The sequence below is a fragment of the Aedes albopictus genome, chromosome 2 (assembly GCF_035046485.1).
Source record: "Aedes albopictus strain Foshan chromosome 2, AalbF5, whole genome shotgun sequence".
In the NCBI taxonomy this organism is placed as follows: Eukaryota; Metazoa; Arthropoda; class Insecta; order Diptera; family Culicidae; genus Aedes; species Aedes albopictus.
The window spans coordinates 19787401-19811455 of record NC_085137.1 but is presented as its reverse complement, the minus strand read 5'-3'; the positions used below and the strand labels follow the sequence as shown (position 1 = coordinate 19811455).

The window sequence follows — 24055 nt, the reverse complement described above, 5'->3', positions numbered from 1 at the left end:
TTATTTCAGATTGAAGACAAGTTGAGGAAAAAAATCTTGCACAAACACGTTGAAAATTTAGCGTGGTCAGGTACGACAGTCGCGAAAAATGTTAATATCGTCAAAACCATTATGTGTTATGTGCACAGATGTTGTTAACCATGGCATAAGGAAGTGTCCTTGGAAGAAAAAAGCTTGGATTCATTGATAACTCTGCTTTGAATTTGAAGATTTGGCAAGAAGTTCGAACTCTGGGCATGGTTTTTCCGCAACAAGATGATGAGAACCAATTCATACAAGGATGACAGCCTCAAGAATCGCGTGCTGCTTTTCAAAAACGCACACAAGGGATATGTAGAGGTTTTACCTATTTTGATGAGCTGCCATGACAGCCGGAGACGTTCAGTGGTATCGTCACAGATGGGTAGTGTTTATCAACGAAAAAACACTCAAATTTCGCGTTTCCTCAATTCACTGAATTGCCCCTCATTTCGCAATAAAAAAAAAGTTTGGCAATTTTTCTTCGGAATCCTAGTCAGACTAGTCAAGGCACTCAGGACACTGCATAGATGACCTGATTGTTGAACAAACGTGCGGAAGGGGTTGTTGCTAAAATTTACCACCGTTGTGCAGATTTTTAGAGAGGTCAACACTGAAAAAGTGAGAAAATGTGTGAAAAATAAAAATAAATAATTTCAATGATATTTTTCCATGAAAGTAAAATAAATAACCTTTGTTTTGAGGGCTTCACCTTTTATGTTTGTTATTCCATCCCTAAGATATACGTGATTTTGTCATTCCGGATTCTAAATGAACATAGCTTTAGTGCCGTAAGACTGGGGCGAACCCGAAGTTGCTGACCACAAGGAGCTTGTGGTTGTAGGCTGCACTGCGGGGGATGTCGATCAGTGGCTGGAGGGGACATGTAAGCTTGTGGTTCTGTCCCAGAAGCTATTGGAGGACCATGTGGAACGGGTTGACTTGATGGGTAGCCGGAAGGTTACTGCTGCTAAGGTGGAGGCTGCCCTTAAGCATTTGAAGGATTCGGACTGCCATAGAGGTCCTCCTGCAGGTTGAGGCGAATACTGTACGGGAGGACCATCAACACTGGAGCGTTTGGAGAAGATTGCTGCGGTCCACCTTGAGGAACTTGGGGAGGCCCATCAATGGGATATCGATAGAACCTTGTGGATGTCCCGATCCGAAAGACGTTGGAGGCATTCCGCAGTGATGGTAGGATTGGGGAGCATTAGGTACACAACCCTGAGCACAATTTGAAGAGCCATTTTAGCGGTAGATAGCCAGAATGATGGCCATCCTGCTGATAAGGCCCACGGTGCGGCGAATAGCCTTGATTCTGCTGCGGCATCGGATCTTGCTGTGGGGGTCTGCCAGGTTGTCCCGGAGCTGAGGGTCCTTGATTGGAAGCTACTTGTCCAGCAGAAGAACCTGGCTAGTAGGTAATTGAGATGGTGGCTATTCCGGTCCACCGGAAGGTGTTCCTCCAGGAGCAGCTAATTGACTCGGCCCTGAAGTTTAAGCTTGGGGTCCATGAGTCGGATCTCCTTCGTGGCCTGGCATTGGCCCAAGAGCCGCAGCACCCGGAGGTACACCGTGCATTGAAAGACATCTGCCATGTTGAAGCATCTGAGGGGGCGGTAGCAACGCCTGAATATAATGCCGCGATTCGGCCAGATTGGTCAAGTATACCAAGTTCGGATGCCAGTCATACAACGATAAAATAAAAAGATACAAGTGCAGAGCTTGTAGAGCTTGAAGGTCTTAAATCCAGAATAGTTTGGACGACCTAGATGAAAGTTGCTAAGAAAAATGTTGCTAAGTTATCATAATTCCGCTCTGAAGCTCTAACAGTAGCGTATAATAAATTTCGCGAGCATTCGCTACAATAAAAATAAGCGAAGATTTACAGCTTTTGCGACCCATGCTTCAGAATACATTGCCACAGTGGGCAGAAACGGGCCCGTAATCGGACTTATTTAGAAGCCGCTGGTTTTGAATCTCAAAGTGATGCATTTTCCATGGAAAATTGGCCAATAAATCGAATGGTGATGGTTTCATCCTGTGCAGACCTCGGGAAGTGGTCCATTTTGCCACATTTTACCCTAAATCTGCCCTTTTCAATGGGTTTATTTCTATAACTCTACTCGCTGCTGATTTTTTTGTATATAGATTGACGAACATGCTCTTATTATGTCTACAGAATATACTAACGAACGGTTTATGCAGTGTTGAGCTCAAAAAGTGGTCCATTTTACCCTATTTCACCCTATATTTGTAATTTTAAAGGAACTAGTTCTCTAAATCCGATGCCGATTTTTTTTTTGTACAGTAATGTACAAATTAGATGTTTTCGTCTTTACAGAATTGGATGACGGCCATGGTATGCGGTACTGAACACATGAAATGGCCCATTTTACTCTATTTCACCCTATATTGCTAATTTTAGGGAGAATTCTTCTCTTAATCCGATGTCGATGATTTTTTTATTTAACAAATTTGATGTTTTCATTTTTGCATAATTAGATGACGCTTAAGGTATGCGCTGCTGAGCTCAAGAATTGAAGCATTTTACCCTATTTTACCCTATATTTATAATTTTGGAGAAAATAGTTGACTAAATCCGATGCCATTTTTTTTCGAATAGTATTGTTTACTCGTCGTGAATTTAAAAAAAAATATGGTGAACAGGGGGGAGGTACCATGCATTTCATAGCACAACTATTCCACTTGACTATAAAAATGACTCCAGGGTAAAATGATTTAAAACAAAGAAGATGTTGCATTTCTATCAAAAGTAGATCGTCCCGGGTGTTTACGGGTTAAGCACACGCAGAAAAATATATTGTTAACTCAAAAAAATTACGCATAGTTTCAACAAATTTTATTGTAGACTCAGGGCTTACCAGTAATTTTTGTTGATTCAACAAATTCGCAATTTCATCACAACAAGTAAATTTGTTGTTTCTAAAAATGCTCGAAAACAACTAGCTGTCAAAACCAAAGCATAACTTTCTTTGAAACAAAAATACGATTTATCAAATCTACAAAAACAATGTCTTGAAGTAACAAAAGAAGCCACATTGAAACTAATATTCATAATTGTTGTTTCAACAAATATACATTTTTAAATTGACAAATCCTATTATTAGATATTGAAAACAATTGATTAGGTTTTATTTACATGTATTTTCGTGAATAAAATACAAGCATTTTTCTTGTACTGTATATTAAATTACACTAGCTTAAATAAAATGCCTGCTTCTACATAAATTTTCATTCCGTTTTTAGATAGTGTGGTGCGGTTCCTTTTAATGAATGTCTGCGTGCCAACTTCGCTGAATATCCGATCTGAAAAAAAATAAAAACAAGTTCTGAAGTAAATAAAAGAAGCAATCATATATAATTCAATACCGTAGTTGAACACTTACCTTTATCAACAGTAGTATAATAAAAAACACGAAAGAAAAGCCAATATTACGATTACTGTTCGTCGCACTTTCCCCCAACAATTTCGCGCAAAGAATGATCCACTGTTTATCTTACAAATACAAAATGGTGGTCTTAATACATCCCGATTGTTGATTCTACAAAATTATTTGACCGAAACAATAAAAGATGTTTGTTGACAACAAAATCTAGCGCAGATGTTTCATTCAATTCAAAAAAATTGTTGTTTTGATGATATAAAAGAATAGAAACAAATAAAGTGATGAATTGATTTAATGCTTACAAGAATGGTAAATTCAAAGCGACGCGTTTTTTGGTTTAACCTGTCGATATTTTTCTGCGTGCACTACTACTAATTGATCTGTATCAGCACAATTTGTCCAATTTTTTTTCCTAGTTTATAGTCATGGAAATATCAAGAAATCCTTGTGTTGCTTTTTTATCAAGGATAATTTTACTCCACAGTTTCGTTGTGTTTCACATACTCAGCTACATACAAAACTTTAATCCTCCCATTCTTCTAACCTTAATCCCCAACCAAATCAAATCCAGACCATCCCACCATACTAGCATCAGACGTGTTGCCCTACTTTTGCTGTTCTCCTCTATTCATGCCAATCAACCCATCGCGACAATTTTCGCGCTCTCGACATCATCCCACACCGACCGTAGCGTGGTCCACATCCAGAGGGAAGATAGCTTCGCAAACCGCTTCATAAGAACAAAACCTGAATTACCGGTCGTCGTCGTCGTCGTCGGTCGCCGTCAATCCATTCCGTACAACTGACCGGTGCGGTGCGGTGGTGGTAACTGTAGCCGCTGCATTCAGCGCGAAAAACTCCCGGGCCCGCCCGGGTCCATCCAGGCGCGTGATTGCACAACACACCAACCGCATAGTAAACAACAGTACCTACCTACATATTTCTATATAGTAGTGCAGCCTAACCGATGTGGAAGTCGTCGAAACAGAAGAAAAAAAACGCGACAAAACCGTCTTCTGGGTTGCTCCGAGTTCCGCGGGAAGCGCGCAGAGAAAATGTAATGTTAAGGAGTGCAAAAAGCAAACATTTGAGTCAATATTTGTCCAAGCTCTCAAGTTATTATGAAGCAGTTCGAAGACAGCAGCACAGCCTTAACCAGCTGATTGCGCCATTTTCTGAATGAGCGCACTACTACTGCCTGGATTCTGGGGACTTGGGCTCTTGAATGGGCCATGCTCATCCGATGCAAATTGAGGTGACGATCATCGCGATAACACTAATAAATTCAACGCATGTAAACGAGATCGCTCGAAGACCTCAATGTCGCAGTTCTCTATAGCTACCACGGGCTTTCAGATTTACAGTATTGGTCGATTTACAGAAATATGGCTATTATCATTTCTTTATTATAAACATTTTCATGATCTCTCTCCTGAAAAGATGATCTGGCAAGATTCCTAGATAAACATTGAGCGGTATTTGCCGAAATTTTATTCCATTGGCTGACTACTTCTCGGCAACTTACATGAGATGTGCTCGGAGGAACTCCAGTAGAAACTTTATAAAATATTACTTGTAGGTGAATTGTGTGTGCAATTCATTCTTATCTCAGAGGGACTTTTTCGAAAATTATTGAATTTGTTGGAGTTTTCCTAGGAAAATACGTAAATAGGAAGGTATATTAATACAAACTACAAAACCACGCCTTTCGGACTTACACTACATCGATTTTTTAAGGAATTGCTATATAATTAAGAAAAAAATCCTGGAAATAAGTTGTATAATGTGCAAAATGATAAAAAATTGAATGTGTAAATTCCATATAATTCCAATAATATTTCGCCATACTGTATCTCCCGCGTCATTCTAAACAAGCACACCACCCAGAACGCGAGAAAGCATATTCCTTAAGGCGATGTAACGAACCTAAAAGTAGAACTAAATTGCCACATGAAGCTTGGCCCATAAAATGGGTCACACCAGCTGCACCGACCGTTCAGAAACGCCTCCAAGCCATCCCGTTCTACGTTGGGTTGGGACTGTTGATAGAACGAGGCATGTAACGGATTATCATACCTACCTACCAACCTAGACCGGCTAACTCCAGAGCGGAGCTCAGTCCATACTAGGTAGGCTACGTACGGGCTTTACTTGGACTTGGACGACACAAGCTCTCCATTTCACTCGTTTCGCAGTCTGTCTTGGGCTGTTTTTCTCCACGGTCGCGCCTGTTGGATGGTTTGTTATGATAGGCAGACGGACGGACATAAGAGTGAGTAAAGAGACAAACCAATGCTCACACCTTGCTAGCGTACAGTGATGAGAAAAAGCGCACATCCTGAATTTTAAGAATCTAAATAACCCTCTAATAACATTTTTTTTTATTTTGATCTAAATACATATCATTTTTTTGTCATCTAAGCTTGAGGTTGAGCTTGATTGACCGCTCGCAGATGCTACTCCAGCATCGCCAGACCAGCTACACTCACACAAGAAACCAATGTGTGGAGCGGACCTGGTGTGATGGTTAGAACACTTGACTATCACGCCGAGGACCTGGTATCGAATCCCACTCCCGACGAACTTGCAAAATGTGAGTTCTTCCTTCGCAAGGGAAGTAAAGCGTGTGTCCCGAGATGAACCAGCCTAGGGCTAAAAATCTCGTTAATACAGATTAAAAAAAAGGAATCAATGAGATTATCTTCCGGGGACTAGCAGGTATCTTCAGTGTGTGAGCGTTGATGATCTTCTATTTTTAGGCGACAATGGCGCCTGCCACGTCAGGTTGCAGGTCAATGTGGGGAAGGGGAAGGAAGTGATGATTGCAATCGTTTCTCGCGCTTAGTATCATACGGGCGTATCTACAATGATCGATTTCTCTTCGTCGATTTTCTCTTTTATCAATAACTTGGCCGGCAAAACATTATAGATTGTTTTTATTGTTTTAGAAGCAAGTGCTAGTCGTCATTTACCGAAACATACCGAGAAATCATTCCAATATTGGTCGTACTTTCCAGTATAATCCGAAGAGAAAATCGATGAAGAGAAATCGATCATTGTAGATGCGCCTGTATGATACTAAACGCGAGGTTTGTACCCACATCAGACCGAATATACCTCTGCGTCTGCACAAACTCATGCGGATGTCGGAGTGTTGGTGGAATATGGCTGGCAGAGAGCTCACAAATTGGTGCGTGGATGCCAAGCGTAAAGTGATAGATTAGTGGGCGTTATTGGATAGATTGACACTGTGCTGTGAAAGTTGGAAGAAAGGGAAACGGCTTTTCAACCATTTCTGGTTCTAGCGATGGCCCACCCTAAAACCCGACAGGATCTTCTGCAAACGCAGGAACTTCGTGAGGCTTTTCTTGATTTCAGAACTAGAAGGTCATGGTATCAATATTGCCATCGCATAGTTCTGCTATAAATATTGCATTCACTCATGTTTACTGAGTTTATTGAGAGTTTACACACTCATAAGAACATTTAAGATGTTGTTATTTTGCGCAAAGAAATTTGGACGCATTCACTATGCTTAGGTTAGTCTAAAATATCAAATATACCTGCACAGATTAATAACTGTAATGGTAATGTTTCAATTACTGGAGGCGATTCGGCTTATATTTCAAGTACAGAGCATGCCCTGCCCAGTCAACCAGTAATTGTATAACATGTTGCATAAGATGTTAAAGTGGAGGCAATATGCGTACATTTTACATGCGCCTAAATGGAGGCATGCACGCATATCGTCTCCACTTTATTATCTTATACAACATGTTATTTGATTACTGGTTATCTGGGTGGACTCTACAACTCTTAAAATACGTATAGCGTTACATGGAAGAAATGTGGCTAACTAGTTATGTGTATTAATTCAACAATATTTTGTGGCAATCAAAGTTGCTATTTTACATGCATGAGTAAATCACAAAAACATAGAAAAGCAATTGATAATATATCGTTTGTAGTGAAAACAACTACTGTAAGAGCTGCAGACCTAAAGAAGTAACATAACTATGGATGACGAAGAACAACCTAAACCTAGATAATAATACTTATTGTTCTATAAAAAAGATTAAGTGAACGTGGTTGGTTATGTATAATTACTTAGGACTTAAGAGTATAGTGTACTATGGTTGCGGGTGTAGATATCAAGGACTAAACTCCAGAACAGTTTGGATGACTCCGAATATCCCAAAAGAATATACTACTTACTTTTAGTCCTGGGCACCCACGGTGGTGCAGAGAGTCGAACATCTCCATCCATCCAAAATGATATTGGAATATTTCGTACAATTCCAAGGGGGTACTACAAGCGTAGATCTGCTTTTCGGAGTAGTTTGGTTGGTCTCGGATACGCTCAAAGCTCCATTAAAGTACATGATCTCTATTTACATAAGTAAAACACTGAATTTATTTTTAAAAATCCCCGACTCATTACTTTAATGAAGGTTTGATTGGTCCCAGACCAACAAAACTACTCCGAAGAGCAGGACTTCAGATCTACACTCATAGCAGTAGTCATATCCCAAGCAGCACACATGTTACAAAAGAGTGTCGACAGCGCAGGTGTGTCCAACCAAAAACATTTCCAACCAAGTCATTTTCAAGCTATTTTGCCTTTGGGTTAGAATTACATGAATGTTGCTCCTGTACAACCATAAATTTGCGCATTCAATACTTCTTTGTGCGTGTTGCTTAGGACCTATTCGTCCTAATGATCTATTCGGCATAATAACCTATTTAGCCCAATGCCCTTTTCCGTCTAATGACCTGTTCGGCCTAATGAACTTTTCGTCTTTATGACCTTCACGGCCATAATTTTTGTGATCTAATGACCTTTGCATAGCGGCCTAATAGCCTTTGCGGCCAAATGATCTGTTCGGCCTAATGACCTTTTCGAAACCGTAGCCGTGCACATTTGTTTTTCTGTGAATACAATCAATTTCCATTTAAGTTACGTTACTTAAATGGAGGGACTTAAATAGATCTTACTTCAATGGATTCTACGGAGGTTTAAGTGTACTCCACAAGAATATTCGAAAATTTATTACAATTCCAAGGGTCATAAATAATATTTGGATGTGTGCGTTTATAGCAAAAATCACTTTCGAAACAATTATAGACAGGGCCGGATGTAAGGGTGGGTGGGGGTCCAGGGCTCCGGGCCCCCCACATTTTAGGGGCCTCCACAAAAACCATTTTTGGTTGCTACATATTAACTTTATGTGTCATATTGCTCAAGTACCGTAAACCGGGGTCAAATTGATCTTCGGGTCGAAAATGATCAAACGTTTTTTAGTTAGATTAAGCCACAGAGAACAGACATCCAGGCTAAAACAAATTTCAGTCGGAAAGTTGTGTAAGGATTTGAATCTTTACTTGAGTAAGGTTGCAAACCAATACACGATGACAACACTAACGCCACCAAACACCATATTGCCACAATCAGTGGTGAATTGAAACATTTCAAGTGGTGAATTAAATTAGTTTGGAAAACTAATCGATTGCAGCGCCACGCTATTGCCACTTGTGTTGCCGATTTCAAATGGCCGTTAAATTCCTTACACAGCTTCGGAACTGGATTTGGTTGTCTGTTCTCTGTGATTAAGCATATGTACTTTAAATAATTTCTCCACACGTATCGTGCTGTTGGAATCAGATAATATACGATATTTGTAGGGAAACTATTTAAAGTATGCTTAATCTGTTTGAAAAACGTCTGATCAATTTCGACCCCGAGATCAATTTGACCCCGGTTTACGGTAATGTTCAAAAACAAAGAAAATGTTTAGTGTTCTTCGCATTTGTACTTCCGAGGGGCCTCCACATTCGCTCGGGCCCCGGGCCCCCACAATCATTAATCCGGGCCTGGTTATAGACGTCAACTCCAGAACAGTTAGGACGAGGTTGAACCTCCCAAAAGTGTAAAACAGTTCATAACAGTCTTCAAGTAGTCCTGGAAATTTATTTGATTATAAAATGTGGCTCTGTATAAGTATAGTGGATATTATTTAATTAATTAATTAATATGTTCATTAAATAGACTTTCAGTCCATGGCTGGTTCGTCTCTGAGCGGATATCGTCGGTTTCCTGCAAGCAATAGGGGCACAATCCCAACAAAATTGGGTTTCTTGAAGCACCTCCTACCAGTTCACTTATTTCACTCATCATTTGACAAAAGTAAACAAATTTTGATTATTGTAACATGGAAAGGGACTGAAGGACTATTTGTTTCATGAATGAATGACTACAGTGCTTCGCGGTACAGTTAAATAATGAGAAATGTAATCCGTGAATAAAACGCTCCGAAAACCTCTACTGTAGAGCAAACTCCATTCAAATCTCCTAATACTTTCTTGATGGAAATAAAATGCGGATTACTTCTGAAGAAAGTTGCTGACTTCTATAATACAGGTCGGACTCGATTATCCGGGGGTTCTATTAACCGGGGGCCCGATTATCCGGGGCTCGATTATCCGGGAAAAACGGCTCGATTATCCGGGGAAAAGTTTGTTTTTGCTTTGTTTACAAATTTTTAGATTACAATATGTCAAAAAATGTGATAAACATCAAATACAACACCTGTAAGTAGAATTTAGCCTATTTGTAAATTGTTTTTATTTGTTTACATTTTTCAGCAAAAAATCATTTTTAAAAAACATGGTTGTAGTAATACCAGACGTTGAGTTTAGGCACTACAAAGTTATGTATGTTAGATTCTATGTTTAACGAACAGTATTTAATTGAAGAACAACAAAAATAACAGAAAAAAAGCAAGGCTCGATTATTCGGGTGATTCGATTATCCGGGGTGAAATAATTTTGGAGTCACCCGGATAATCGAGTCCGACCTGTATTATGGTTGCTCAGATTATGAAATTATGATTCGTGATCATGATTTCATAAAATGACAAATCTTTATGTTTTATGATTTGTGAATCAGAAAAACATGATCAGATTTGTTTCCGTGCAGACACTTAGGGTTTTCTCAAGTTTAAAACCATCCTAGTCTTGCCTCATATGTGTTTTGTTTCATAACACCCGACATCGGGTTGGAATAATCGCCTAAAACTAGAAACGATCACAGACAAAAAAAAAGTGCACCAGTGCACATAGTGCAGTCGAACAACACTATCTCATAGTGGTAATAAAAAAAACGCTGCCCCATCCATACCCACCGGACTGGATCTGATGAGCGGCGCAAAACCATATCACGGACCATCGATTCATATAGCGCTCTGTGGCTCCAGCTAGCCACTTCCACATGTGTGTTGTTTACCTGAACGCTGAACCTTCAACACCCAACACCCAACAACTTCCTCCTCCGATCCCCATCGTCTTCTAAACTGCACTGGGCACTTGGGCAGGTATATGTAGAACAAACTGCTATTACTCCCTTAGCCTTCGACGAAGGCGCACATAATAGTCCATAACTCTTCATAACACAAGCCGGGGCACATTGCCTTCTTGTCGACGACTTGACTGTTTCTTTCCCCCCATGCCAGGAGAAAGGTTCTCCCTCTTGGTAAATGAATAATACAGTATTAATCAACAGTAATTGAAAGCAGAGAGCACAGCTCTCTGAAAGACCCAGGTAAAGGTAGAATCGTCGTTACATTACCTTCAATGACATTCCAATCCACTGATCCGATTTGTCGATGGCTGTGCTCTGCGGGTGGTGGATGATGACGCCGCGCCGTTACTGTGACTCTGTCAGAGGCAATCGTCAAGCGGCACACCTCGTCTGCCGTCCCAGGCCCGAAAGCAAAATCCAATAACTCTAATAATCGGTAGGAAGGACGGGGATGGACGAGACAGTACGTCCGCAAAACTCTTCGATTTCGCAGAACAACGCAACAAAACCGGAATCGGAACCAGAGGGGGGAAAAGGCAGAGCTCTTCAAACTGAAGTTTAATTAATTATATTGCCTTCACGGACTGCCAGTACCACTCTCTCAGCTGTGCAAAGGTGTATCACTTCACTTCACAATCGACGATTCATAGAAAAACTGCTTTAAATTCTGCACTGCACACACTAACTTCCATTCAATTTTGTGATTTCTGCTTCCTCGATTTTTATTTTTTGTGTTAGCTTTGCTTGCTTTTAATTATCGAAGATTGATATTTTTGCAGCACACGTAACTTGCTTTCGTAACTTCGTCGGGGATCCCCTCACTATATGCACTATTGCACCGCGATTCGTTTGGAATTTATTTTTCTGCTTTCAATTTTTTATCACTAATTCGATAAATTTGATAACACACTTCGGTGCACACAAAAGCTGACTTTGTTGGCATAAACAATTCTAGCTACACGGTACGGTGATGTTGTTCAGTCGTAGAATCTGAAATGGTAGAACAGAATAATATACGTTAGAACTTATTTAGGAATTGAAGAAGTAAATAAAAAAATGACGCGAAGATGTTTTAATGCAATAGCAAATATCGCAATTCTTTGATTATCTGGAAAGTTGAATGACTCAAACTCCAGGGTATTCAGCAAGACCATTACCAAACAAATAACCATTGGCAGGGAAATTAATTAATAACATTTATTCAGGATCAAATTCATGATAACACAAATTTACCGCCATACTACACGGTTAGCAGTTGCTGCTCTCCAACCTGGGTCACGCCATACACGCACGCCAGATCACGCTCCACCTGGTCCGCCCAGCACGCTCCACGCCTTCTTGTGCTAACCGGAAGTGGAGCGAGCTCCTAGTTCACCTTTCGCCGCCACACATCGTTCGCCTGCTCGTGATGCGTTAGAACCTCCTATTCACGGTGTACAGAAGGTGATATATTCCCGAAATCTGACAGTCTTTTGATGACGTAATTCAAATCGTTCATAGGCGATCTAGTACTCCATCCAATTTGATCCACGTCAAAGACAATAAGAACGACGTCACATGTTTACATCCAAAATATATGTTTACATAGGTTACTAGCCTGCCTTGTGATCTTTATGCCATGCTCCTATTCATGACAATCTTTATTACACCAACGAACCTAACCTCAAAATGGCTGACAACTCTCATGTCATTTTGACAGCTGTAACATGAGCATGAAAAGGACGGCAACAAGATCGATAAAGTAGAATATAAGATCCGTCTTTTTCGTGCATATTTGTGACCTGTCAAAATGACCTAAGTGTCAAACATTTTCATGGCTAGCTTTGTTGGTGTTATGAAGAATTTCTGGAGGATTTGTCGTACGAACGATGAAAACTGGTTCGTTGCCAACCAGCCGTCAATACAGTCGGGTTGATAACTTCCTACGAACTCATTTATGTTAGGTGATAAACAGCGGTAGTTGATCTGGCATAGCACTTTGTAGGCGGCATTCAATGATGGCTTAAAAATTCTCACCTATTCACTTGCCGCCTTACTTGTGGTAGTTGATCCGTTTTCCAGAACTTGACCAACTTTTCCGAACCTAAATTATTGCGTTCTGCTGCGATACCATCCTTTCACCTATCTGTATCATTCCACATTTTGTCGAGTTCCATGCTTCGTTCCATGGTTCCGTCGACTCTGTTGCACGTTCCAGATAGTGCGTTGTTGTAGCTGCTTTGGCATTGAGGGGTCACATCAAGCATATACTCATCCAGCAACGCCGCCTCGAAATTCTGCGGGTGTGTAGTAGCGCAACAATCGCGGGAATGACGCAGTTTTTCTGGCAGAGGTACTGTTGTTGATAATAACGAAGAATTGCTGCCCATCAAGCAAGACGTGGTCGAACATGTTCTTGGCGGCCTAGGACGTTCTCGGCTTTTATTCGTCCTCTTGGCCTCCCTGAGCGTTAAGCATTATATGATGACCTTGACGGCTTGGCTCCGCGTTTTTGCTGCACATAAAATGCGTTCTTGTAGGAGTAAGAGCTGTGCACTATGCTGATATTGAACAGCCGGCCCTGGATCCTCAAGCTGTATACACTTTCTCATCGTTCAGCCACCAACCGATCACACGCCTCTGCCTGTATTGCCGCACTATGATCAGTGATTACCTCTAATCGTTCACATCATAGATCCTGTCTAGCTAGCGCTACGTTTCCAAGAACGTGTTTTTTTAGTATATCGTTGAGTATGCGGGTGCTCCCGATAAAATTAACCAATTTGCAGCTCCACATATCGAATCACATGTCTTTTTTCATCGTCGGTATTGGTATCGTAGGAGCATTGGTGGTAAAGTCAGACATTGTCCTGCCGAAGATTAACGAGCCCGAAACTGGTTGACTTGAAAGCTAAACTTTAATTCCTTTAGATCGTTGAAAGAAGTATAAGTGTTGTGTCCTGTCTCGCGTTGCGTTCTTCTAATAGTATTGTCGAGGTTGTTAAGTTAGCACATCGGTTGGTATTCTTCTCTTGTTGACTTTTCACTGCATGTGGTTTAACAGACGTAACACTCTTCAAAACAGCTTGGCACATGCATTTAACGATCAATTCAAAGTTCATTTGTTTTGCGCGATCGTTCCACCAGATGCGCTAGTGTTCGATCGCTTTGACGTTTGCCAGTGTACACGTTGCTGAATGATGCAAACGAAAATTACAGGCAATTTGTGTAGTAGTGTGCGTGTCAGCAAAACGTCAAATCGAAATTCACCAGGGCCGACAGTGTCGCGCGCGGTTCTACCAACAGGTGGCAGTGTGCTAATGAAAAAGACACCGGGCAAAAGTTTTTGATGAATTTCCTTTAAGAGTTACGTCTGTTTGTCTGTGGTTTAACGGTTAACTCGCAGGGCCTACCACAAACCTACAAACGCAGGAAACTAGACTAAACTTCCCGCAAGTAACGGGTTCTGCAATGCCATTTCCTCCAGTTCTAAATAGCTAGACCACCGTTTACAGCGAAACCGTCAAAGTGCTCATACAACATTCAATGATCAAGAAATAACCAAATATTAACGGAACACCACTCTCCTTGTTTAACCATGCCTATTTCCAACTGCACAGCAAGTATCAAGAACTGGCACCACGTGCGACGTGATTTGACCTCCTGAAGGCTATAAGGCCCTATTGGCTAGCACACAGAAGGACCTGCCGACATGGGGTCTCCACAACTATGCCTACACATATCACCGCTTGCTGTTCCGACTTTCGTTTGTTACAACCACCATCTCAGTTTTGTGGTGAGCCAATTCTGGTTTCCTGGAGCTCATCTACTCCTCTACAACTGCGATCGAGTGGCTGCAGTCAATTCCACTTCGATCGATTCAGCGTTGACCTCCAGTGTATTATCTTCAGCGACAATGGCCACACCCACCTGAAACTTTAACCTCAACACCTTTGCGTACATGACATTCCCTCGAGTTCCTCATCGGTGACCCTGCCCTCACCGCCAGCCGCAGGTCCAACGAAACGACCCGATTCATGACGCGCCCTTTGCCTCTTGATGATCATTTCCAGCATCTCTGAAAACTGCTTAGGACTCACTACACCTCGTGTCTTGGCTATCACGATCCTGTAAGCATCACCCCACGAGGTCATATCGGTACTCTGACAAAGACCCCCATAGCAGACCTTTTGTCCGTGAAGCTTCAGGCTTAGAAAAGTATTACGGACCCCCAGTTCCGGGGGAAAAGTCCACCAAATAGATGACCCGTGCTGATGAATGAATGGTTGAGGAGGTCCTGGTGTCTGGCCATTTGACCGAATGTCGTTTGGCCGAATAACGTTACCGTCATGCTGCTTTTATATTGGCTTTATGATGGTTATAAAAACCTTTTCTAGTCAATTTGACTAAAAAATGATCCTTGGAATGGCAGGGGCTAGAGTGTCGATGAATATAGATCAGTATGTACTATTATTTTGACTCAAAGATTAAGTATTCGGTATATCAATCCGTGTGGTCAATTAATGATTTTGAATGAACAAAAAATAGGGCATTGTTCCATTTGGGCACTTGCTGCTATAATAAAGTAAATTTTATCCATCTATATAAATAAAAATGGAATGGTGTTTGTATGTCACGAATAGGCTCGGGAACGGGTCAACAGATCGACATGATTCTTTCACTGTTGCATTCCACCAGGCCTCCGACGTGTTCGTACGAAAAAATAATTAGAAAAAGTGACCGGTAAGGCAAGAAAAGCCGGAAAATCTGAAATTCCATTTTGAGGGGCATTTCTTCATGGAACCGGATGTCAAAAAACAGAGTAGGCAGGCAGAACGACGTTTGCCGAGACTGCTAGTACCCAATAATCATATAGGACTTTCTGTTAGCTGGGTGGTATTTGAACTCACGACCCTTATTCGCTAGACAAGTGCTTTTCCACCTAAGTTACCGAGCCAACTGGCAACAGTTTCAACACTAAATAAATAGCTCTCGTTCTTTATATATATGTTCATAAGAGATGGATGCATTTGCGGTACAAGTTGAGGGGATGACGCATGATCAATGAGATTTGAATTACCTTATAACAACTAAAATGCCGTATCAATAATTGGCTCGGTAGCTTAGCTGGAAAAGCACTTGTCTAGCGAATAAGGGTCGTGGGTTCAAATCTCACCTGAGCTGTGGATTTTTTCGGAATTTTACTAATAATTTATCCATTTCTTCATTGTATGTGTTAACTATGTATTGTTTTGTTTTTCTCAGAAATCAAATCGATTGTGTATGATTAGGGGCGTTCTTTCGGTGGGATTTAAATCCCTGTGAAATCGGAACCATCGCATTCAATTTCTTGAATCTCTGAGGTAACAAAACAAGAACTGTACAAAAATCTACACTGAAATAAATTTTGCTGTGGAAACTACCGATTCCATAGTAAAATTACTAACCGTACCTATGATTCTCAAGTTCTCAACCGACAACAAAATCTATTAAGGTAACTGAAATATGCTTGAAATTACAATGCATTGTAGAAAATTCAACTAAAAGCATAGTCGTCGCAACAACAAAACATTGCTAATTTTTCCAGGACACGCATTTTACAACACAGTATGGTTAAAAATACAATGCTCATTTGTTAAATTAGGATTATTTTTGGTAATGTTAACTGCACTGCTAGTTAAGTTGGCAGTGTTTTAGTGGAATTAACTGGAAATTGTTGTCGGTTGAGAATCATAGGTACGGTTAGTAATTTTACTATGGAATCGGTAGTTTCCACAACAAAATTTATTTCAGTGTATGCTTCATTGCAATGCACAAAATACTGAGAATACGCGTATTGCCGCAACAGATCTACATACTGGTCGCAGTGGCTCACTCAAACATAGGGCATTAGCAGCTGCAAAAGAAGACTTTGTTGACCATGACGACCGAGGCGCACGCCTTCGTTGGATGCAGCCTTGTGAATTAAGGCTTTCACTTCCACGTTGCCTACAAAGTATGCTCCTGTCAGGGCCCTTAGGGGAACAGATCCCAAAATGCCAAGATGGGGTAAAATGGCCCAACTCATAAAATCAGTCGTGAATGTGATTTGATCAGCATATATAGTTGAATGGCGTCAAGTTATGTTATTCTTCTAGAAGCTAGGCCGCCAAACCCATGGAAAATCTTTTGATTTCCCAATGAAAATTGGCAACTTCCGATTTTCGTGCTTGCAATTAAGGTTTTCGGGTGATTTTGTTACCAGCCATGTGTTTCCAAGGAGATTGAGGCACACATGGAGTAACATTTTTTTGTCATACAGCCTACAAGAGGTTGTTGAAACCATCATAGAACGAAAATAGAAGGAATAAGGTTTTATTGTGGTTTTCAAAACCTCTAGAAAACTAATTGGTCATCAAAAATTTATTTGGGATGGCCTTTTTGCACCACTTTCGTTTTACGAATCAGTTTTTAAAATCGCTAAAAAAAACGATGAAAATTCAATATTTTAGTGAATGTTTCTTCCAGTCCATCAGGGTCCAGAGGTTGTTCTTCCCCTGACCCACCATAACCTAAGGTGGCTGAGGATCTACAAATATCTCAACCAACTGCTCCATTCGATCCACGACGGGCCGGGCCTTTTCAGGCCCACCCTTTTCAGCTTCCCACGTTCCATCCATGATCTCTGAGAGGTACTACACGCACAGCTGCTTCTTCCTGTCTTTGCTCTCCTTAACTCTTTGGGTCCAGAGGAGTTATATGGTACCCCGACTATGCAACTCATTTTTTTTTAATTAATGTGTATTTTAACTAAGCGATGCAACTCAGCATAACAAACGTGTTCGAGATCATCGACGTTGCGGCAGCAGCGGCCAAACAATCCGATTTCAAAAGGATAAAGGAAAGCTAGCTCACCCATTCCTCGCGACTAATCTCACCATTGCTACTACTTTTTTTTTTCTTCTAAACCATAGGGGAATAATCTGCTCAACAGACACCCTAACAGAAGGTTAGGGTAGTGTAGGTCTGACAGGCCGTCTTCTACAACAAAAGTAAAATCCAGGACTACTCTCTCCTCGTACCCACTAAACCATTCCTATGGTCGCCAAACCCTACGTCTCTCCGGAACCACCAAGAAGGTATTGCTTCAGAGAGGGGCTAGTGCACATCGCACCCACAAGGTTAGCTGCGTAGCCTGCAGCAACGAACATCGATGACTCGCTTTGGAGAGTCCATCACGGTAGCATGCTGGCGCTTAGCCAGTTTCCCGAGTGGTCCTCGCCACTCCCTTTGTCCTCGGAAGGCGGGCAGGGTCAACCCCGCCCGCGCCCTACTGCTGAGCGGACATCAAGAACTGATGCCCACGTGCAACCCGATCTGACCTGCCCGTAAGGAAGGGTATCACTACCCTTCAGGCCCTATCAGATGCACCCGTAGGTTGCAGACAGCAGGATCTCACCTACCCCGACCCTTGCCGGGGACCCCTTTCCAACCGCGGGCTCGGATCCAACCCAGTAGACCGACGCCACGACAACACCACTACCGGGACTTCCTCTCCGCGGCCACTTAATCGTTGTAAGGGTCGATCTCGACCGCAGGGCATCGGTATGACCTACGAAGCCGACTCCGAACCCCTGGACCACCTCTTGTACTGCATCTGGACTAGCCATTCTCCGAGTCCACGCGCCACCTCCTCTGTAGCTCCCAGACGATGTGGGTAATAGCCGTTGAAACGGCGTTCCAGCCAAACTCATCCCTACACATCCTCTGGACCAAGTTGTCCGGAGTTGTGTCCTCCCCGCATGTGGCAAGCATGCGGTCACGCATTGTGCGAAAACGCGGGCACACGAACAAAACGTGTTCCGCAGTTTCCTCTAAACCATTGCACACTGGGCATTCGGGAGAATCCGCTTGCCCGAAACGGTGTAGATACTGCCGGAAGCAACCATGACCTGTAAGGACCTGTGTCAGGTGGAATGTGACTTCCCCATGGCGCCTATTAATCCAACTATCTACCCTCAGTATCAACCTATAGGTCCACCTTCCTTTGGTGGAACTGTCCCACGCGCGCTGCCATTTGACCATAGAGGCCATCCTGACAGTCCTGTGTATGCACTCCATGTCCTCACTGATAAGAATGCTGATAGGCACCATACCAGTAATGACGCAGAGAGCGTCGTGTGACACGGTACGGTACGCGCTCGCAACCCTCAGGCACATAAGCCTGTAAGTACTTTCCAGCTTCCGTCGGTAGCATTTAGTACTTAGCGCGGTGCCCCACGCCGGGCTGCCATACCTAAGTATGGATGTAGCAACACTAGCCAGAAGCTTGCGCTTACTGGCGTACACCGCAGAGCTATTGGACATCATCCGGGACAGTGCCGCAATAGCTGTGGAGGCTCTTTTACAGACATAATCGACGTGGCTACCGAAGGTAAGCTTATCGTCGATCATCACGCCCAAGTGTTTGACGGAGCGCTTTGACAGGATAGTACAGTCTCCTACACTGATCTCCGTCTGCTGCTCCGACTTCAGGTTGTTAACAACCGTCACCTCTGTCTTGTGGTGAGCCAGCTCCAGTTTCCTGGACCGTATCCACGCCTCCACAACCTTGATCGAGTGGTTGGTAGTCAACTTTACCTCCTCGATCGTTTCACCGTAGACTTCGAGCGTAATGTCGTCGGCAAATCCGACAATAACCACTCCCACTGGATACTCTAACCTCAACACCTCGTCGTACATGACATTCCATAACACCGGACCCAGGATGGAACCTTGCGGGACTCCTGAGGTTATGTGAAAGCACTTCCGACCCACCTCCGTGTCGTAGACTAGTACACGATTCTGAAAGTAACTTCCGAGAATCTTGTACAGGTACTCCGGTATCCCCAGACGCAAGAGCGCATCGGCAATAGCAGACCAGCTGGCGCTATTAAACGCATTCCTTACATCCAGAGTCACTACCGCGCAAAAGCGAATTCCCCTCCTCTTAGGCTCGAGTTCTTTCTCGGCGGTTTTTGTAACCGACAAGATAGCGTCTACGGTGGACCTCCCCTTCCGGAAGCCGTACTGGTTACTCGAAAGACCATTTTCGCCCTCGGTGAACCGCATCATTCTATTGAGGATGATCTTTTCGAGCACCTTCCCCGCCGTGTCAATCAAGCATATTGGTCTATATGCCGACGGGTCTCCGGGTGGTTTCCCCGCCTTTGGCAATAGTACCAGGCTCTGCCTCTTCCAAGCTTCTGGGAAAACTCCCTCGTCCAGGCATTTCTGCATAGCAGACCTGAACATCTCGGGAGCCTCTGCAATAGCTACTTTTAAGGCTAGGTTCGGAACTTCGTCCGGACCTGGGGCCTTACCTACGCTAAGGGACTTAGCTATCCCCGCAAGTTCCACATCGGTGACCCTCTTCTCATCGCCAGCCCCAGCCCCCGGCTGTCCTACGAAAGGAGGCCAAGGACTAGGATCATGACGCGGAAAAAGTCCTCCAATGATCCCCTCCAACATCTCTGGAGATTGCTCTGTAGGAGCCATCACACCTCTCGTCTTGGCCATAACGATCCTGTAGGCGTCACCCCACGGGTTCGTATTGGCACTCTGACAGAGACCTCAAAGCAGGCCTTTTTGCTTGCTCTTATCTCGGTCTTAAGCGCGGCTTTTGCAGCGGCGAACACCACCCGCCGTTCGTTTCGCTCTTCCTCTGATCGTGCTCGCTGCATCCGCCGCCTAGCCCGTAGGCAGGCCCGGCGCAGGTCCGCAATCGCGTCGGTCCACCAGTAAGCCGGTGGCCTCCCATTTCTAGGGTGGACTCGCCTAGGCATGGTCGCATCACACGCACGTGAGAGCACCGCTACCAGCTCGTCGCCGTCTAAACCGATTAAGTTTCGCTCACGGCGGAGCGCCTCCCTAAATACCCCTTCGTCGAAGTATGATGTCTTCCACCTGCGAGGGCTTGGCCTTGGCCTAGCCGCCTCTTCTTCTATCCGCTGTCTGCTGTTATTGTAGTCGATACTGTAGCGAACCGCCAGGTGGTCGCTGTGAGTGTAGCCATCATCTACTCTCCAGTTCGAACTACTTGTTAGACCAGGACTACAAAAGGTCACGTCAATAATTGACTCCGCTCCGTTTCGACTAAAGGTACTCTTGGTACCGACATTAGCCAAGTCGACATCTAAGATGGCCAGTGTTTCTAGCAGGATCTGACCCCGCTGGTTCGTGAAACGGCTTCCCCATTCCATGGCCCAGGCATTAAAGTCGCCTGCTATTACCACCGGCCTTCGCCCTGTTAGCACGGTCGTTAAGTGGTCCAGCATTTGCGTGAACTGCTCGATCGGCCACCGCGGAGGCGCATAACCATTGGCGTAAATAGGGGGTGGCCAGGGGGGGGCCTGGCCCCCTCCAGAATAATCCATTTTGGGAAAAAATCACGTAATTCAGGCGAAAAGTATCTTTTCAGTATAAAAAATCTATATCGACATGGCCTTGGCCCCCCCTAGAGCTATGACCTAGTTACGCCAATGCGCATAACAGCTACAGAAGAAGAAGACCCCGTTTACTTTGGCGACCACGAAGCCCTCATAGGTAGTAGACACCAACTCCTGAACGGGGTATTTACCCGTCGTCCATATCGCCGCCATTTTTCTGGTCCCATCCGCGACCCAGTTGCCGTTGCCGGCGGGTACTCGGTATGGGTCCGATATGATGGCGATATCCGTCTCCCACTCAGAAACTGCCTGACAAAGCAGTTGCTGAGCCGCATCACAGTGGTTCAGGTTCAGCTGCGTTACCTGCACTGTGATTTGTTGTTCACTGCGGCTTTCTTGAAGGCCGGGCACCTTGGGCCACCCATCGGATGTCTGTTGTTCGAGGATTTCCCGGTACAGATCATGCAGATGGGCGGACTCGTGCAGCTTTGGGCCTTATGACCTTCAGCGCCGCATCGCCTGCACATTTTTCGCCTGTCGGGGCCTTTGCAGTCCCACGACTTGTGTCCTGGTTCCAGACACCTGAAGCAAACCTCTGGTGGCTCATGGAATGTCAGGTGACATACACACCAACCCACCTTTATGCTCCCTACTTTAACGGACTTTTTGACGTCCGCCACAGGTAGCTGAACCAAAGCTATCTGTGTCCCTGCTGGCCCTTTCCGTAGCTTAACGGCTGCGGCGGCCACCTGCACATCGCACTGTTGCCGCAGTGCCGTGACGAGCTCTTCCACTTCGGTGATCTCATCGATGTCCTTGACCTTCAGAGTCGCCTCATGTGTCAGAGCCCTCACCTGCACACCCTCACCAAGGACCTCTTCTGCCAGCCTCTTATAGGCGGCGCCCTTGTGCTCCTTCTGGCGCTTCAGCTCCAGGATCATCTCGCCCGTACGAGTACGTCTAATACTGCGTACGTCGGCTCCAAGACCCTCAAGCTTGGCTTCGCTTCGCATCATCTTCAAGACGTCCGAGTACTTGGACTGTTCCGTCTTGATGACGATAGCGTCGCCTTTCTCGCGCTTGGCACCTGCCCTCCTACGCCTTGGCTTGGCGTCCTGCGCTACTACCTGCGGATTCGCCTTCTTCTTCCTCTTCCGCTCTACCTTCGTCCAAGGGGGTCCTCCCCTTGGATCGCCCTACTCTGTGGCTGTTGAGGGCCCACTAGCGGTCGCAACCCCTTGTTCCCATCGTTCCGGGACGGGCCAGCCTTTACAGGCCCACCCTTCCCAGCTTTCCGGGAACCCTGGCTGGGGTCCGACCTTCCGGCATTATTACCGACTTTCGGGGTAATGATTCGCCTGGCCTTGCGGGCACCGCCAGACAGCTCCTCGCCTGACGGTTGCCTCGCCCGCTTCTGTGATTGCTTGCCCCGTTTGTCGCGAGCGGTCGCTTCCGCCTTATTCGGACTTCCTGCGAAGGAGAAGGCCTCCGTTTGGGTAAACTTCGGCACTTTCTCATTTGCAGGCTCCGCTGCTGCAGCAGTCAGCAACGCGAGTGCCGCGTGCTCCTGCTTGGCATCGTCGATCGACGCCCTAAGTCGAAGCAAGGCCGTTTTCAGGTCCTTGCTTATGTTCGACTTAGTGGACGCAAAGTCGATGATTTTGCCAAGCTGCTGCTCAGCCACCTCTATTGCGGACCGTCCTTTGGATCCTCGGTTGACGGCCCTCAACAACCACGCTCCGTCGATAACCTCCACCGGCTGGCTTGCCGGGAAGTGGACTGGAGCACCCACGCTTGAGCTGCGTACGCAACTCCCAGCGCCTATTTCCTCACTTCTCCTTGTCGGAGATCTCATCAACCCGCTTCTTGCGAAGGGGTTGATCCCACCACTATTTCCACCTAGATTCTGATTTTTATTTGACTTCATGATTAAATCCCACGAGTAGCACGGGAAAGAATGTCCACCACGCCAGAGCCCTGCATTAACGCGGTAAGGGACAGTTTACTGTGGGGGGTGCCCAGGTACCCCACAGGCTCCGTTAAAGATCGAGCATCTTTTTCACCCCCTCGATCACTCATTCCTCAGCACGGGTCGCTTGACACCTTGAATTGGGGTTAGTAGTCCTATTCTTAGCCGGCGACTACGCGGCTGACTCGCAAGCGGGGGGGTGCGTCAGGCCCCAGGACTTTAGTCCCTGCTGCCCCTAACTGTTGCTACTACTAACTGTTTTTATTTGTATTTAAGCTGATTTTGGAATACTTCGAGTAGTATAGGAAAAAAGCTCCTCCACGCCAGAGCTCTAGATAACGCAGTAAAGTTTAAATACTGTGAGGAGTACCCAGGTGCCCAACATGCTCCGTTAAAGATTAAGATGCTCGATTCACCCCCACGACCATACATTCCTCGGGTTCCTTGAACACATTGAATAGGGGTTACTCTGTTTAATGGACTCTTACAAATGCACTGAAACAAGTGATCCGTAGTGCTATTCTAAGCCGGCTACTGCGGCGAAACGAACGGCGGGTGGTGTTCGCCGCTGCAAAAGCCGCGCTTAAGACCGAGATAAGAGCAAGCAAAAAGGCCTGCTTTGAGGGTCTCTGTCAGAGTGCCAATACGAACCCGTGGGGTGACCCTACAGGATCGTTATGGCCAAGACGAGAGGTGTGATGGCTCCTACAGAGCAATCTCCAGAGATGTTGGAGGGGATCATTGGAGGACTTTTTCCGCGTCATGATCCTAGTCCTTGGCCTCCTTTCGTAGGACAGCCGGGGGCTGGGGCTGGCGATGAGAAGAGGGTCACCGATGTGGAACTTGCGGGGATAGCTAAGTCCCTTAGTGTAGGTAAGGCCCCAGGTCCGGACGGAGTTCCGAACCTAGCCTTAAA

The 24055-nt window shown here is 44.6% G+C and overlaps 1 protein-coding gene across 2 annotated transcripts in view; it reads right to left on the bottom strand.

The window, feature by feature from the left end:
* Positions 1 to 24055, bottom strand: part of LOC109429598 (ankyrin repeat domain-containing protein 29-like) — a gene marked incomplete at its 3' end in the record, with an annotated part of 68794 nt that overhangs the window by 26952 nt on the left and 17787 nt on the right. For both annotated transcript variants that reach the window (XM_062854749.1, XM_062854748.1), the window contains 1 exon segment: positions 11053 to 11775. In XM_062854749.1, coding sequence (XP_062710733.1) covers positions 11053 to 11064 — 12 coding nt within the window.